An 18,245-nucleotide genomic window follows, 5' to 3' on the forward strand; every position below is an offset into this window, starting at 1 on the left:
GTATAGAACTCCTATTATTCATCTGTGCCTACATAAATACAGTTCCCTTTCAGTCGGTCACTACGACGTCGCGTCGTGGCCGACGAATTGGGAACTCGCTTAGAGAGACCAATCTGCTTCGAATACTACAAAAAACGCCAATGAACTTGGCATTGAGATATTTGCATAATGCTGGCGCCGCCCCGCCAGGTGCGTATATAAGGCGCACGTGCAAATGAGGAAATCAGCTTTTTATCGCTTCGAAAGCCGGCAGTATCTGCTACTGAGAAGCTACTTTACTCTGTTGGGATCGATTGCGGAAGTTGGTTGGACTGGCAGTACCACAGCGGACGCTTCGCAGCATTCCACAGGCTCTGCATCTTTTTGTTTTGAGTTTAGTGTGTGCGTTGCCTTTCCCTGTGCGCATCATCAACTGAGCATCTGAGTGAATTTCCCTAAAAGAGTGATACGAGAGAGCTTTGTGCCTTGTTAAAGGCAGCCACTCTCTCGTATATCCGGCGATTAGCGTCCTTTTCAGGATGGCTTTTCGTCCGTGTGATCTTGGATGCGGGAAGTATATGGGTCCGAAGGACGGTCACGAGCGTTGTCTTTCGTGTTTGGGCATCGAGCACGCAGAGGCAGCGTTCGCTGGGGGTAAGTGTTCTCACTGCGAGAACATGTCCCTTGTGGATTTGCGGAGACGGTTGTCTTTCCTCCGGGAAAAACGCAACCCACGTCCAGCGAGTTCCGAACGCCGCCACGGAGCGGCCGTGAGGCTCTCAAAGGACGATCTCCGCATCACTGTGCTGAGCCGGTCGGGGGATTCGTCCTCCGGCTCTCAGCCTCCTCATCCACAGCCGGTTGATGTGCCGATGGAGACTGTAGAGTCGTGTTCTGCGATGTCTGCAGGATCTGTCGTGCCTCCCTCCGGGTCCACGGAGACCGCAGCATCCGAGGGTGGGCCCTCTCCCTCTGAGGATCCGGATGTCCTCCCCCCTTCCGGACGGGTCGTGACGCCGGATTTCGATCCAGAGATGGTGGCCGTGCTCTCTCGAGCGGCGGAGACCGTAGGGTTGGAGTGGGTTCACCCCCCACAGCCCGAACCGTCCCGCCTGGATGATTGGTTCTTTGGAGCTGCCCGGGTTTCACAACCCTCTCCGCCGGTACCATTCTTCCCCGAGGTGCACGAGGAGCTGACTAGGACCTGGAAGTCACCGTTTTTTACCAGATTACGGTCTTTTCAGCCCTCCCCCCTCACCTCCCTCACCGATGGAGCTGCTAAGGGTTATACGGGGATCCCCCCCGTATAGCGTGCGGTCGCGATGCAACTGTGTCCGGCCACCGCTCCCTCCTGGAAGGACCGCCCAACCCTACCCTCCCGTGCTTGCAGACAGTCTTCCGGTTTAACGGGGGCTGCCCACCAGGCATGCGGAGAGGCGGCTTCAGCCCTGCACGCTATGGCGTTGCTGCAGGTACATCAGGCGAAAGCTTTGAGAGATCTGCATGAGGGAGGACACGACTCGCCTGTGCTTTCGGAGCTCCGGGCCGCGACGGATCTGGCCCTTCGTGCTACGAAGGTCACAGCGCAGGCGATTGGTCGTGCGATGTCCACGATGGTGGTCCAAGAACGCCATCTATGGCTCTGTCTGGCGGACATGTCTGAGGCGGAGAAGAACAAGTTCTTGGATGCCCCCGTGTCCCAGGCGGGTCTTTTCGGCGAGTCGGTGGAGTCTTTCGCCCAGCAGTTCTCCGCCGCCCAGAAGCAGACGGAGGCGATCGCTCAGATCATGCCCCGGCGCAAGCGACCTGCATCTCGCCCTCCAGCGCCGGCGGCCCCGTCTGCTCCTCGCCGAGGGCACCCTCCGGCGGCTGCCTCCGCCCCCCCCGCTAGAACATCTTCCAGGCCACGGAGGGGGACCAGCCGTCGGCCGCCCGCCCCGCCCGCTCCACCCGCTTCCCGTGGTAAACGGAGGTCGAAGCGGCCCTGAGACGGGCGACCTGGATTTGGATGGGATCACTCTACGGGAGACGGTGATGGCACCACTCCTTCCACCGGTAGAGGGCCGGGTGGAGAATCTTTGGTTTCGTTTTGTTTCTGTTCCGCCGGCTTCTCAGCCGGCACCCACAAAACCACAAAAAGAGTGCATTCCTATTCCTTCTCCAGGTCTCCAGAGGATCGAGAGAGATGTGAGCGGGCAGTCAGATGCTCTTCCTCCCTCTCCTCTATCGCCAGCGGGTGTTCTGGCGAGTTCGAGTTCTCCACTGCGGAGACCGGACCACCAGCATACCCTTCGGAGTCTGCGTCCTCCGCTGAGGAGACCGGACGACCGTCTCTCTCAGCGGGCTCAGGTCAGTGTCACACACACACACACTGTAGATGCTTATGCTGTCACGGCAGACGCACCGGCAGTCCCGCCTGTCCCGCCTCGCTGCCCCGCCGCGGGTTCACCGGTTGTGCCGCTAATTCCTCTCGTACGGTACTTGGGAGCTTGGCTTCAGCTTCCCAACCCGTCTCGTTGGGTTTTACGCACGATCCGCCTCGGTTACGAAATTCAGTTCAATCGGCACACTCCCAAATTTGCGGGCGTACGTTTCACCACGGTGAAAGCGTCCGATGCACATGTACTGCGTGCAGAGGTCGAGGTCCTGTTGGCGAAGGACGCGATCGAGCCGATCCCTCTTACCGAGATGAGATCGGGTTTTTACAGCCCGTATTTCATAGTTCCCAAGAAAGGCGGCGGGTTACGACCGATTTTGGATTTGCGTGTCCTGAACAAATCTCTTCAGAAGAGGTCTTTCAGGATGATTACACCGAAACAGATTTTCAGTGCAATACGCCCCCACGATTGGTTTGCAGCGATAGACCTGAAAGACGCGTATTTTCATGTGTCCATTCTTCCCCGTCACAGACCGTTTCTCCGGTTTGCGTTCGAGGGTCGGGCATATCAATACAAAGTTTTACCGTTCGGGCTGTCTCTCTCTCCCCGTGTGTTCACGAAAGTGATAGAGGCGGCGTTACAGCCCCTCAGAGAGAGCGGTGTTCGCATATTGGCTTACCTCGACGATTGGCTTATAATAGCGCATTCTCGGCGGACGCTGTGCGAACACAGAGATCTAACACTTCAACATCTCGCCCGTTTGGGTCTTCGGGTCAACTGGGAAAAGAGCAAACTCTGCCCCACGCAGAGGATCTCTTTTCTCGGTATGGAACTGGACTCGATCGATTTATCGGCGCGTTTGACAGAAGAACGTGTTCAATCAATTCTGACTTGCCTCGGGTCATTCCGAGGGAAGAATGCGGTCCCTCTGAAACAGTTTCAGAGACTCCTGGGGCGTATGGCAGCAGCAGCGGCCGTGACACCGCTCGGACTGCTCCATATGAGACCGCTTCAGCGTTGGCTTCACGATCGAGTCCCGAGGAGAGCGTGGCGCGCCGGCATTTACCGTGTAACCATTACACCTGCGTGCCGCCTAACATTCCCCCCGTGGTCAGATCCTGCGTTTCTCAGAGCAGGGGTCTCCATGAGACAGATCTCCCGGCATGCTGTTGTACACACAGATGCCTCCGACACGGGCTGGGGAGCCACGAACGGCGAGCTCACGGCTTCGGGGGTGTGGACAGCACCCCAGTTGCATTGGCATATCAATTGCCGCGAGTTGTGGGCAGTATATCTGGGACTCGTACGCTTCGCGACGGAGCTGCGAGGGAAGGATGTACTAGTACGCTCAGACAACACTGCGACTGTAGCGTATATCAACCGTCAAGGCGGTTTGCGCTCTCGTCACCTGTCGCATCTCGCTCGTCATCTCCTCCTTTGGAGTCAGAAGCATCTGAGGTCCCTTCGTGCCATTTACATACCGGGCTCGCTCAATACAGCGGCAGACGCGCTTTCCCGAGCAGCGCGCCCCGGCGAATGGCGACTCCACCCCCAGACGGTCCAGCTGATTTGGAGGAAATTCGGTCGAGCGCAGATAGACCTATTTGCGTCACCGAACAATACCCATTGTCGCCTGTTTTATTCACTAACCGAGGGCAGCCTCGGAGTGGATGCGTTGGCACACAGCTGGCCGCGGGGCCTGTGCAAATATGCGTTCCCCCCAGTGAGTTTAATAGCACAGATTCTGTGCAAAGTCAGGCAGGACGAGGAGAGCCTTTTAATGATCGCCCCATATTGGACGACCAGGAATTGGTTTCCGGAATTAATGCTCCTCGCGACAGCCCCTCCCTGGCGGATTCCCCTGAGGAAGGACCTTCTTTCTCAGGGAGGGGGCACATTATGGCACCCGCGCCCCGACCTGTGGAATCTCCACGTTTGGTCGTTGAGGGCGCGCAAGGTTTAAGTGATTTACCCCAAGCGGTATCTAACACTATTGACGCGGCACGAGCTCCGTCTACGAGACGGGCTTACGCGTTAAAATGGAACCTTTTCGTCACCTGGTGCTCTTCGCAACGCGAGGACCCCAGAGAATGCCCTATTAACATTGTGCTTTTATATCTTCAACATAGGTTAGATGGTAGGCTGTCACCATCCACTATTAAAGTTGATATCGCCGCTATATCTGCGCATCACTCACTTATTAACGGCAGATCAGTGGGCCAGCATGATTTGGTTGTTAGATTCCTGAGAGGCGCTCGCAGGCTAAACCCCTCGCGCCCTCCTTCTATTCCTCCCTGGGACCTGTCCATGGTGCTGAAGGCGCTACAGAGTCCTCCGTTCGAGCCTTTGCAGTCTGCGAGTCTGAAGCTTCTATCCATGAAGGCTTTGACCCTGCTAGCATTGGCTTCGGTGAAGAGAATAGGGGATTTACATGCATTCTCTGTTGACGATTCGTGCCTTCAGTTTGGTCCTTCTGTCTCGAGCGTGACCTTGAGACCCAGACCAGGCTACGTGCCCAAAGTTCCCACTACTCCCTTCAGAGATCAAGTGGTGAGCTTGCAAGCATTGCCTTTGGAGCAGGCAAACCCAACCGAGGCTTTGTTGTGCCCCGTACGCGCACTGCGATTCTACGTGGACCGCACGCAAAGCTTCAGGACCTCAGACCAGCTCTTTGTTTGTTATGGTGGCCAGCAGAAAGGGAAAGCTGTCACTAAGCAGAGGATGTCTCATTGGATAGTTGATACTATCGCCCTAGCTTACAACTTGCAGGGCATTCCTTGCCCCTTTAATTTGAGAGCGCACTCCACTCGGAGTGTTGCCTCTTCTTGGGCATTAGCTCGTGGTTCCTCGCTGACAGACATCTGTAGAGCTGCGGGTTGGGCGACACCTAATACGTTCATTAGATTTTACAATGTTCGTATCGAGCCTGTATCCTCTCGTGTTCTGTCCTCACCAGGGAGGACACGGAGAGCAGACTCGCAAGTCGGCTTGCAGCCTCCGACTGAGGCTCCAAATTGAGTTTCAGTATGGAAGGCTAACAGAGCAAAAATGCGTAATGGTTTGATTTGCTCCCTCCACTGCCTTGACAGCCTTTGTTGCGGAGCATTGGCTGTCAGCCTTTCACTAGTTGTATTCTCACGAACCTACGTGTTTGGTCAGGGCTCCACATTGCGTCCCAACGGGTTCCTTTGTGAGTATTATTCCGTGGGGTTAATCCTACTAGCCCACGTTTCCCTTAGCAGAGCACTGCTTTGCTTACACAGCCACGGCTGTCATTTACCTCAACTACGGTTGACTTTCGCCCACCAATAGCCCTTAACGGGGCGGTGGCTTCCGCAGCGTTCCTATTCCGCTCTGGTAGGGCGCTTCCCAGTCGCTGGCACTACTGTGGGGTTAAAGGAACATCTAGTGCCCGGCCTTCTGCCTTAAAACCTAATTCTCCTTATCCTTAAGTGGAAACCGGAGGGCTTTATGCAGACACTGGAAGAGGTCAGCCACTAGTGGCGTTTTGGTAGGGATTCCCAATTCGTCGGTCACGACGTGACGTCGTAGTGACCGACTGAAAGGGAACGTCTCGGTTACGGATGTAACCCTCGTTCCCTGAAGGAGGGAACGGAGACGTCACGTCCCGTCGCCACAGGTGCTGCCACCTGCTGTTTAGGCCGGTCACCTTCCGGCTTTCTCAGCGAACAGAAGCTGGTTTCCTCATTTGCACGCGCGCCCCACATACGCACCCGGCGGGGCGGCGCCAGCATTATGCAAATATCTCAATGCCAAGTTCATTGGCGTTTTTTGTAGTATTCGAAGCAGATTGGTCTCTCTAAGCGAGTTCCCAATTCGTCGGTCACGACGTGACGTCTCCGTTCCCTCCTTCAGGGAACGAGGGTTACATCCGTAACCGAGACGTTTTATTGTTATATTTTTGCTGCTGTACTATTAAAGTAACTCGTCTGTTAAAATCACTGAAACACACAACTTTTAATTGCTAATTTATACCAAGAAACCCAAAGAACATACACTGAAAAAAATGATTCATTGAATTTAATCCATTTTTTTAAGGTAAGTGGTTGCAATCAATTTATTTAAGCTACATTTAAACAAAAGTGTTACATTTTATTTTACTTTACTAATATTTTTGTTTAAATGTAGCTTAAATAAATTGATTGCAACCACTTATCTTAATTTTTTAATCCTGAAAACATACAAGTACATACAGCTGTTTACCTTAGGGCGATACTTCCAGGTTTTATAAGTTGCGAAATAATATGGACAAAATGGATAACAGCAGTATTGCGGAAAGCCGGAAATACTCGACACTGGCAGGGAAGGCGGCGAAAGAGTTAAAGAGCGAAATATAAAACAAAGAAGACAGAATAAAGAATAAACAACTCTGTAATCTCGTCTTCAAAGCATTTATAATAGGAAGCTAAACTAAGTGTATAAGGCTCAAAACCACTGCGTCCCACGTGTCCCAACCCAATTATTGTCCAAATCACTCAAGTGCTTTAACAAACAGATAAATAGATTTATTATATATAGCGAATGCTCTGAAATATGCTTTGTTTGGCCATAAACAGTAAAATGACACATCTCTTCATTGGATAAAAACAAAATCATCTCACAAAAAGTAAAACAGGAAGAAATATCACTGCTGTGAGTTTTAAGTTACTAAACTAAGAAGAGTCACACAAACTGATTACAGTCACAAACTGTACAGCAGAGGCGAAAGACAGCGGGTTAGGCAAGAACATATTAAAGTTTATAGATATATTTGCTTTATATACATTTCTGTAAAGAGTAAAAAAAGAACATCAAATGAAGGATGTTATATTTTCATGGTGGAACCTACAGCATGCCCAAACAGCATTTGGACACATTTAAAGATGTTTTAGTGTCATGTGAAATGTCAAAATAAAGCCATACTTTGCATGTTTCTGTCTACTTTTAATCCAAGCTGATGTTTATGTTAATTCCTCTCAAAATGCAAGTCCATTTTTAGGTGTCCAAATACTTTACGGGGTCACTGTACCATTTAGAAAATTCATACATTCATCGAATATTCACACAAAGAAAAAATGATCAAAGCAGAAAGAAAATGAGCCGGTAATATATGCTAATACAGAGAGGAGACTGAGAGAGATCGGGCCGGATATCATGCACGTGGTTAGTTGCTTTTACTCAGAAGGCTTTTTAAGCTCCTCTCCACCGCTTCATCTAATTCCTCCTCCAGCTCTTCTTTTTTGGACATGGCTAGTTTGGACTGGTAGTCCCTCACCACCTGCTCTATGTACGGTGCGCTTTGGGTTCCATGCAGCATTAGAGTCCATTCTTTCAGCACACCGTTCTGTGGACTCTCTCCCTGGAAGCCCACCTCCAGGAGCCAGGTGCCACGAGGATCCTCGCCCCACGTATGGGTGGTCATGAAGGGCCATTTGTCAAAGCCCACTTTGGCGTCATCATCACGGGGTCTGCGGCTCAACAGGATGGACTTGGTGCCCATGGGTGACGTCATGTTGATGTTGAGGTCTCCGCGGCGACTGGCGTTAACGGTGACGACAGCCTGCACGTGCTCTAGATAGCGTACGAAGTTGTCCTTTCCCTGGCAGGCATCGGTTGTGATTGTCAGCACCAGTTTATTGCCTGACTGTATTTTGCTGAAGAAAGAAAGAAAAATCATAAAATCATACCATTTATTTCATTTTCAGGTTTATTTAACAGAGACAATGCACATCGATAATACATATGAAAATGTGCCAGAATTAGCCAAAATACTTGGTTAAATCCAGAGGAAACAGACAAAAACTGCTTGTGACCGATGATGGAAAGTATTGGCTTATATGCTAATCCTGTACACACACAACAGATGGGATTTTTGATCAGGTGCATGACACGTCCACGGCTGATGTATCTATCTCTGGCACCGTGCTAAAAGGGTTTGACATGGAAAACCATAGAGGACCCTTAAGCAAGCTCTGGACTAAGAAAAGCATTATATTCGTCCATAGAAGAGACCATGTATACTGTATTTTACTGGAAAAGATTGACATAGCTATTAACAGTCCCGCATGAAATTTGTGAAGGCAGAACTGTGCAGAAATAACCACAAAATTGAACTGACACCCATTATTCAGAAAGCTACATACGTTCTCATACACTGTCAAAAATGAAACGGGACATTTGAGCAAGAAAAAATGTGCAGGGGGATTTGATTTTATCTATTGGGATTTGATTGCATTGTAATGAATGTGAATTCTAAGACCTGATTCAGGTATGAATACAGTAGATCTCTTTTCACAATGGCAGTTATTCAGCTAGCACAAAACCCCAGGAAGTACGTATTTTTAAATTCAGCCATCACAGCTTTTTTGTCTTTTAAAACATCTACCAGTATGGACTAACTGGACCTTGATCATCAGGGGGATCCTTAAAATTCAAAAATCAGTTCATTGGTGAATCCGGGGCCTCATTTATAAAGCGTGCGTATGCACAAATTTGATCGTAAAATGTGCATACACAAAATCCACTGCAAACTCCATATAAAGAGTTTGGTTCCAAAACGCAATAAACGCCATTTTTGAAAAAAATGAGTTACTGCCAGAATCAGTATTATATCAGGTCAGTATTAAAAAGTAAATTCTTAATTTTACGCAAAATCCAATATCCGCCGTGTTATTCTGTCATCTTTTCACCCTTTTTTCCCAAAATGCAATAAACGCCACTCCTCCTTTTCTACAGAATGCCATAAATCCACTTCACAGATTACAGCGCACCATTCACGCAATGTAAATAAGCAATGGCGGCGTGTTGAGTACACGGAATCCTAGTTTTCCTCATCTACTTAGTACTTGGTGATCACCAAACAAACAAAAACAAAATAATACTTTAATAGCATTGATAAACCTGTGATGGTTTTCTGTGACGGGAAAGAAACGTAAGCCATCAACATCTAAAGGCACTCGGGAGACGGGTGCTTGTTTGCCCGGGCCGACAGCATCAAGTTTCTGTCATGATAACACATTGACCCCAGGGGATCTTTTCAAAAACTTTCCATAATTTTACTCAAAGTCAACGGAAATCGAGCAGGACCAAAACATTTTACAGCTGATCGGCGATCGCTGTGAAAAACGTTAAGCAACGACGTCAAATGAATATAACATGGCAAAGATGAATGCACATTTATATAGACGATTGATGCAATAGATTTATAGCATTTTTAATAAATACTTGTCATGGATTTATTGCATTTTGTGGAAAAAATAATCAGTTTTTATAATAAATCTTTGAAAATCAAGTTATGGATTTGAATTTTTTATGTTTTTATAACCTAAAGATGCTGTGTGAAAGTTTGTTAATCAACCAATCACATGGCAGTTGCTTTAATGCATTTAGGGGTGTGGTCCTGGTCAAGACAATCTCCTAAACTCAGAATGGGAAAGAAAGGTGATTTAAGCAATTTTGAGCGTGGCATGGTTGTTGGTGCCAGACAGGCACAGTCTGAGTATTTCACAATCGGCTCAGTTACTGGGAGTTTCATGCACAACCATTTATAGGGTTAACGAAGAATGGTGTGAAAAGGGAAAAACATCCAGTATGTGGCAGTCCTGTGGGTGAAAATGCCTTGTTGATGCTAGAGGTCAGAGGAGAATGAGCCGACCGATTCAAGCTGATAGAAGAACAACTTTGACTGATATAACCATTCGTTACAATCGAGGTATGCAGCAAAGCATTTGTGAAGCCACAACACGCACAACCTTGAGGCGGATGGGCTACAACAGCAGAGGACCCCACTGGGTACCACTCATCTCCACTACAAATAGGAAAAGAGGCTACAATTGATTTCTGTTAAGACATTCAGATGGTAGAGTCAGAATTTGGCATAAACAGAATGAGTACATGGATCCATCATGCCTTGTTACCACTGTGCAGGCTGGTGGTGGTGGTGTTGTAATTGTGTGGGGGATGTTTTCTTGGCACACTTTAGGCCCCTTAGTGCCAATTGGGCACCGTTTAAATGCCACAGCCTACCTGAGCATTGTTTCTGACCATGTCCATCCATTTATGACCACCATGTACTTATCCTCTGATGGCTACTTCCAGCAGGATAATGCACCATGTCACAAAGCTCGAATCATTTCAAATTGGTTTCCTGAACATGACAATGAGTTCACTGTACTAAAATGGCCCCCACAGTCACCAGATCTCAACCCAGTAGAGCATCTTTGGGATGTGGTGAAATGGGAGCTTTGTGCCCTGGATGTGCATCCCACAAATCTCCATCAACTGCAAGATGCTATCCTATCAATATGGGCCAACATTCCTAAAGAATGCTTTCAGCACCTTGTTGAATCAATGTCACATAGAATTAAGGCAGTTCTGAAGGCGAAAGAGGGTCAAACACGGTATTAGTATGGTGTTCCTAATAATCCTTTAGGTGAGTGTATACAGTATATATATGGTGCTTTTTATGTGTTAATGACATTAATTAGACATTGTTTAAAGGCGGAAATCTGCAACTGTTCAGCTGCGCACAATTTCGATCTCATTTACAATTTATAGATTTCATGTCTGAAAGTGAGGCGTACGTGCCCTTCTAGGCGTACATTCGTTTTATGAATCACACGTGCGCGCTTTTGAGAAATAATTGTATGATTAAATTTAGGACATTTCTATGCAGCATTTCATAAATGATGCTCAAGGAGTGTGGATTAGAAAGTATTTTTTGCTTCGTTTTAAATTATGAATATCTATATATTATCAAAAGCACTGCTAAAAACAACAACAACAGTTTGTAAACTCCGGGTCTGGCTATTAGATCTGTTTTATTTGTGACATTTAGAGAATGATTATTAACGCTGTGAAAGTAACTAATAAACAAGCACAAATCTGTCACTCTCTCTCTGACCATAATAGATAGATGCCTGTGAGAGACAAATGCATTTTTCAAGAACTACAGAAATGTCAAATGAATAATACACAAAATTAGCATTTGAACAAAAAGTGGCAAGGGCACTAAGCTTGTGTTTGTGTATTGAAAATGACCTTGAAGTTGTACAGCCTCAAAACAAGCAGTTAAACTCAACAATGGAAAGTAATGACTATATGTTCCTCTATTTTAATAGTGCACCATCCTGATGCCAACAATTGGTTGAGGCAGTTGATGGGTTTTATGGGCAGATTTGTTGTCATACGAGCACAAAGGCTCAGTGCTGCTGACGGTCTGTTTGGTGTTGCAGTGATGATAACAGTAGAGGACTGGAGTGAGTGGATGTAATGGCATTATCAGACGCTGGCCTCCCAGCCTGACCCATTACAGCACTCAGATTAGTGCCTCTGTTTGTGTCTTTCACGGGCTCGAGTTTCCCAGGAAACTGCTTTATAGATGCATTCAAGGGCCACGCAAGACAAGTCATAGGTGTGGATGAGTTTACGGTTACTAAAAACATCATGAAAAATACTAGAGGAAACCTACAAATGATTGCAAGGGCAGTGAGATTGTTACAATCCATATTAAAGAAAAATATCAATATTGTAGAAAGCACTGATTTACATTCAGACACATCTAAAACAACTTTTATTCCAAAATGATTTCCTGAATTGGTAGTGGTGTTTTACTTGCTACCCTATGTCACACAAAAAAGAGAATTGGCTTTGCTTTCACAGATTTTAAAATGTTCAAAAATGAATATATTGTCTAGTCAGCATTTTTATTATTATTATTATTATTATTATTATTAAAGCAATGAGCCCCAAGAAGCAGTGGGTTACCAGTGCATTTTATAACAGCTAAGGGGCGTTGTTAGGCACGACGCGAAGCTGTTATAAAATGCACTGTAACACCACTGCTTTGCGGGGCTTATTGCTTTTATAAAACGGTTACTTCATATGCATAACAGGATTTCATAAAATGAAACACAAATAAGTTGTAATTATATTAGTACAAATATTACTCTTCCGCCAAACAAAGTAGTTCCTCAGAGCGCAGTTCCAAACCAACACAGACGCAGCAAAGACACAATGAAAATACGATTAAAGACTGTGGTGTTTATTTTTATAAATCAAAATTCATCTAATTTATACACTAACATTTATATCGTGCAACTGTGTGATGATCAAATATGCTTGGAAGCATGCTTAACTCTTTCCCCGTCAGCTCTTTCCCCGTTTTGTTTAGTTGCCACCCAGTTTTAGTTTAAAGGAATATTCCATTTTCTTAAAACAAAAATCCAGACAATCTACCCACCACCATGCCATCCAAAATATCGATGTCTCTCCCTGCTCAGTCCAGAAGAAACCGTGCTTCCCGAAGAAAACACTGCAGAATTCCTCCAATTCTAATGGACTTTAATAGAACCCAACATTTAACACTTAACTCAACACTTAACAGTTTTTTTCAACGGAGTTTCAAAGGACTATAAACAATCCCAAACGAGGCATAAGGGTCTTATCTAGCGAAACGATTGTCATTTTTGACAAGAAAAATAAAAAATATATACTTTTAAACCACAATTTTTCGTCAAGGTCCGGTCCAGCGCGACCTAACGTAAATGCGTAGTGACGTAGGGAGGTCACGTGTTACATATATAAAACGCACATTTGCGGACCATTTTAAACAATAAACTGCCACAAAGACATTAATTAGTATCAGTTGACATACAACAACGTAGGAACGCTCCTCTTTCTCAACACATGTAAACACTGGGGCGGAGTTTCGCAATCGTCCTCTGTGACCTCTTGACGTGATGACGTATTGCGGTGACGTAGTGGGGTCAGCTGGCGCATCACGACCGGATCTACACGACAAGAAGTTGTGCTTCAAAAGTGTACACTTGTTATTTTTACTGTCAAAAATGACAATCGTTTCGCTAGATAAGACCCTTATGCCTCGTTTGGGATTGTTTATAGTCCTTTGCAACTCCGTTGAAAAAAACTGTTAAGTGTTGAATTAAGTATTAAATGTTGGGTTCTATTAAAGTCCAATAAAATTAGAAAAATTCTGCAATGTTTTCTTCAAAAAACATAATTTCTTCTCGACTGAACAAAGAAAGACATCAACATTTTGGATGAGATGGTGGTGAGTAAATTATCTGGATTTTTCTTTTAAGAAAATGGACTAATCCTTTAATGCCTTTCAGAAAAATGATCTTCTTTAAATAAACATAAAATATATCAAATGAAAGAACAGACCCTCCGCTAAAAAAAGTTTCATCCTATCTTCATTTGTTCTCTTATCACCTCTCAAATTTTCCACTTAAAGCGGAGATAATAAAATTTTTGTGAAGAATGTTTGTAAGAGATCAGATTCAGAGCATGATCAAAACTTACACGGTGTTTTTAGTGTTGAGTGATGCGTCAGTGTTGAAGTTGGGTAAGATCGCCACCCAGTGGATAGCGGAAATATGAATTTGAGGTAGAAACTACTCTGGGAGCGCTTTCTCTTTATTGATTAGATGACTCAGCAATATTTAATGAAATGTATCTGGATATCGCCATTAATCGTGCAATTGTTGAAAAATATGATTAAAGACTGCGGTGTTTATTTTCATAAATCAGCACGCAGCAACAGTGGCGCAGTGATATTTATGTAATGCGGTCTGAACCGTGGGGTTACCGGGGTATTTTATCATGGCTTAGAACGTGTTTCAACCAATCAGAATGAAGAACCAGAACTGCCCATTTTATAATATTATTTTTTACTATTATTACTGCATTACACAGCAGAGATTGAGTTACTTATGTCAGGATTTGGGGTAAACTGTAGCCTACAATCTTTCTGGGAAAAACATAAACTGTGATCATAAGCTGTGATCTGAAATCAGTGGAAGCAATAAAAAGAAGCAGTTACAAGGTACAACATGTGACCTATCTGACATCGTGAAAGTGAGTTGTAGGATTTTGGGGAAATGCTGATATTGACTGACTACACTGTAAAAAATCCAACTTTAAAATGTTAATTCAACAAAGAACATTAAGTAACTTGAACAAAGATTTCTTTGTTGAAGGGCATCAATTGATTATTTTGTGTTCACTGAATGAAAAGAGCATAATCATTCAGCTAACAAATATTATTTTGTTGAATGGACTTAGATGCATAAGTTTTTGTCCAATTCGTTCACCCAACTTGCCAAACTGAGTAATCTGAACAAGCAATTAAAAAAAAACATGGTTCCCAGCATGCATTGCGACATGTTCACTTCTTTGATTAATATTTACTAAAAAAGATGACTGTTTTAATGTTTGCTGGCTTTATTAATGTTCTTATGTTGTTAATGTTAGTTATATGTTGTATTTGGAGTAATTTTAAAAGAATGATGTTTGTTCATTGTTACCATGATTGAGAAGTGTGTGTTCAGTGTAGAGGGCAGCACAATGAGATAGCGCGCATCATTGTTGCCTCACAGCAAAAAGGTCTCTGGTTTAAGTCAGACAAAGACTTTGTTTATGAGACCTTTCTATGTACACTCCCACAGTCCAAAACATGTAGATTAGTTAAATTTGGTTATACTAAATTACTCTTTACCCAACTTAGCCACTAGTTGAGTAAACATAGAAATTTGCTTATTACCTAATCAGTTTAAGTTGGTTCAACTTTTTGGTGTAAGTTGACATTACTCAGTAAATTGAGTTAGGTGAACTATATCATCCAAGAGTTGAGTAAACTCAAAAAAGCTGTGCAGCAAGTTGCCTTGAAAATTTAAGTTAAGTCAACTTTTTATTTTTTACAGTGTAGATAGCAAGCAGGTACTGTAGTTACATAGAGAAGATGGTTTCTTTGTAATTACTGATCATCTGTGTGTCATTTATCGTCTGTAAACAGTGTTTATCTCTGAATAGTTGGTGTGGGTGCTGCTCAATGACAGCCGATCAATGAGCTACAGATATACTGTAAGGCTATTTGGATCAGCTAAGCACTCGGTTTCAACATTTCCAGTTTATTAAGAAATATTTTCAATCAAAATGTAGCAAACAAAACATTTTCTTGTCAATACTTCTTATGTAATACTTCTTGAATTAATTTTTTATAATATATATGTCCATTTATCTGCCATGCTGTCTGTCATCTGTATAATCAGCTGCAGTATTCATCTTCAGTGTTATGTTTATCAGCAGTGGCGGGGGGGGGGGGTTCATGTTAACCCAGTTATGTTTGGTTTCTCCAAGTTTTTTTATCCACTGTAGTTTTGTGCCTTGCCTTGTCACATTTGGTTTGTTGTCTGGGAGACTGCTGGCATTAGGTTTAGTGGTTTATAGGGTTTTATATTTTGTCAATTTCATTTTAAATATTTATTTAAAAGGCTGACTACAATCTTATAGACACCTAACTACACAATGATTAAATAATCGTCTCATCGCGATTGCTTGACCTCATCGCAATGATTTCAGATCACTGCAATGATTGCACATCTCTCTAAAAAACACAAGGGGAGCTGCAGGAATGTATTTTTTGCAGCCACTACACACCTGTGGTCCAGTACTAATATGACCTAAGTAGGATTGGCTACTATTTCTGGCCTGTTCTGTTATAGTTTATTTTTATTGCATTTTATTTTTCAGACATTTTATTTTGTTAATTTCTTATAAAGAATTTTCAGTTTTGAAAGATATATTCATTAAATAATTACTTTTGAAAATGTGTATTAATATTTACTGCCATGGTAAACCTTGCAAAATATTTTATTTAAATAATTACAACAATGTGTGGACATTATTTCATGAACAAACAAATATAAGCAATAAAACAGACAATTAATCGTCATAATCGTCAAAGCACTAAAACAGTAAATTAATTGTCACAATTTATTGGACAGTTAACCGTCAGCCAAATTTCATAAGCGTGACAGCCCTACTATTAAGGCTAGCATGCATTTAATGGTACTAGTGTACGTCCTTCTTGTATATCATAATTCTTCTTTTTTTTGGCTCATTTTTATGTAAACTGGAATTAGTCAGGTCAGGTTTAATGTAATCCTTGTCATCTATCAAACAAAAATGAATAAATGTTTCATGGTATAAACCTTCTGAGAAGGCCATCTTGATTCATTGTCTCTACAGTACATAAATCATTCACACCTGGCATGTATAAATATTGCATTGCCATTAAGAGCATTACTAAAAGTGCTATGAATATAACAGTAGAATAGACAGCTATTTATACAGATAATATCATTCATGTACATCTTATGGAAGATTTGCATGAATATCATGTACAGTTTTATCTTTTATCTTTTTTATCTTTTATTTTGTCTCTACTGTTTGTTTTACAATGTGTTTTCTGTAAATCACTTTGCAAAAGTGCAAACCTAAAAAAAGATACAAAAATAAATTTGAACTACACTAAAATATTGTTTCATTGGTTGTGTAGTGATTATTTAAAAAAATGTAATTTTTATGTATATTGCAAGGTACAGTATAGCTTTATTGTGGCTTTTGTTATAGTATTTTACAAGAAAATTAGCACACCAGGGTTTCCCGCAGCACTTTTCAGTTCAGGCGGCCCGCCTAAGCTGGGAAACCCTCCCGCATTGACTAGGTCATCCAATTTTTTTTTATTTGCTGCATACAAAAGGCCGTGAAATGCATCTCGGAGAATAGCGCGGACGCGCTTCACACCGCGAGCGTGCACACGCTCCACACGGCCGAAATGAGATAAAGAAGTGATCCGTCATGTTTGCAGGATAGCTAGTTGATAAAACACGTGTCCGTGAGAACTGTAAGTGGACTTATGTTTTGGGTTTATTCAAGCCTGTTATTGTATTAGTCTATAGTACTATATACTTCTTGCCAATTTAAAGTAAGTTAGCTGGTGATTTTGTTGTTTGAGCAACCTGCTAGCTAGGTTTCTCGTGCCTGTTGATTAGATATAATTGTTGAGCGCTCTTGCTTACTTTCTTTATGTGCATTATTTACATGCTACAGTAGTTACACTCCTTTAAGAGTGTTTCAAATAAAAATATTTTAATTTTCATCATGACGCCCCGCCCCTTTGATTGCAACGCCCCCTGAACCCGTCCACCCGCCAAACCCTACCACCTTAACTAACAAATTTTCTGCAGGAAACCCTTCACACTTTTTATATAAATGACAGCACTAGCATATTTATATCTTAAAACCTGAATATAAAAAATGCACAACAGGAATGCGATTGAACATTCAGTTCCAGTTGCAGCATCACTGAATCTTGTAATAGCCTAGACAGTGTAGTACATTCAAGGAACTGCAAGAAATCAATTCAAAGTCCATATTTCTCTGCCTATACTGACACTCGCCACATTATTTTGTGCAGGTTAGTTACATGCACGCTTGGAGGAATTCATTAGCTGGAATGGATGTTGCCCTTATCACACAGTAAACGCTCTGCATGCTTCTACTCATTACAATTCACTAACATCTCTCCTATGCTACAGTACTGCTGCTTCATTGTTATTCTCACATTTGCTAGAACTCCCGTGAACTGTGTGTTATATGAAAGAGCCGACACTGGCACTAGGGTTTTGACAAGTACACAAATATGAACATTCAGTCCCTCCACACCACTGAAACTCTAATTGCGGCGGTTGCCATAGCGTGATACTGTATATCCAGCAGTGAGTGGGTGAGAGAGAACTAATTATAGAAAAGGAGAGTCAGGGGGACTGAGACATGAAATGTGCCATCACATTTTGAAGCAAGTCTTTTAACAGATGAATAGATGTTAGGATTATGTCACTGATGTTTTGGGCAGGGGTGGACTGGGACTAAAAAGTGGCCCTTGAATTTCTCACCCAGAGCAGACTGCACACAACATAGCATACTGCCTCATTAATACACAGGCTATTTTTAACAGCACAATTCAGAAAAATTAATGTTTTTATGCTTACACAACACGGCAATAAAAATATAGATCTAGTACAA

The 18,245-nt window shown here is 43.5% G+C and overlaps 1 protein-coding gene across 1 annotated transcript in view; it reads right to left on the reverse strand.

Moving 5' to 3' along the window:
- Nucleotides 1-6,858: 6,858 nt before the first annotated feature.
- pcsk2 (proprotein convertase subtilisin/kexin type 2) overlaps nt 6,859-18,245 on the reverse strand; it is a 53,624-nt gene continuing 42,237 nt past the window's right edge. Inside the window, exon 12 of the mRNA XM_055170553.2 lies at nt 6,859-8,011. Within this exon, the coding sequence (XP_055026528.1) occupies nt 7,522-8,011 (490 nt within the window). The 3' untranslated portion in view covers nt 6,859-7,521. The remainder of the gene's footprint in view (nt 8,012-18,245) is intronic.

Source organism: Misgurnus anguillicaudatus, chromosome 11, assembly GCF_027580225.2.
Source record: "Misgurnus anguillicaudatus chromosome 11, ASM2758022v2, whole genome shotgun sequence".
NCBI classification, from domain to species: domain Eukaryota; kingdom Metazoa; phylum Chordata; class Actinopteri; order Cypriniformes; family Cobitidae; genus Misgurnus; species Misgurnus anguillicaudatus.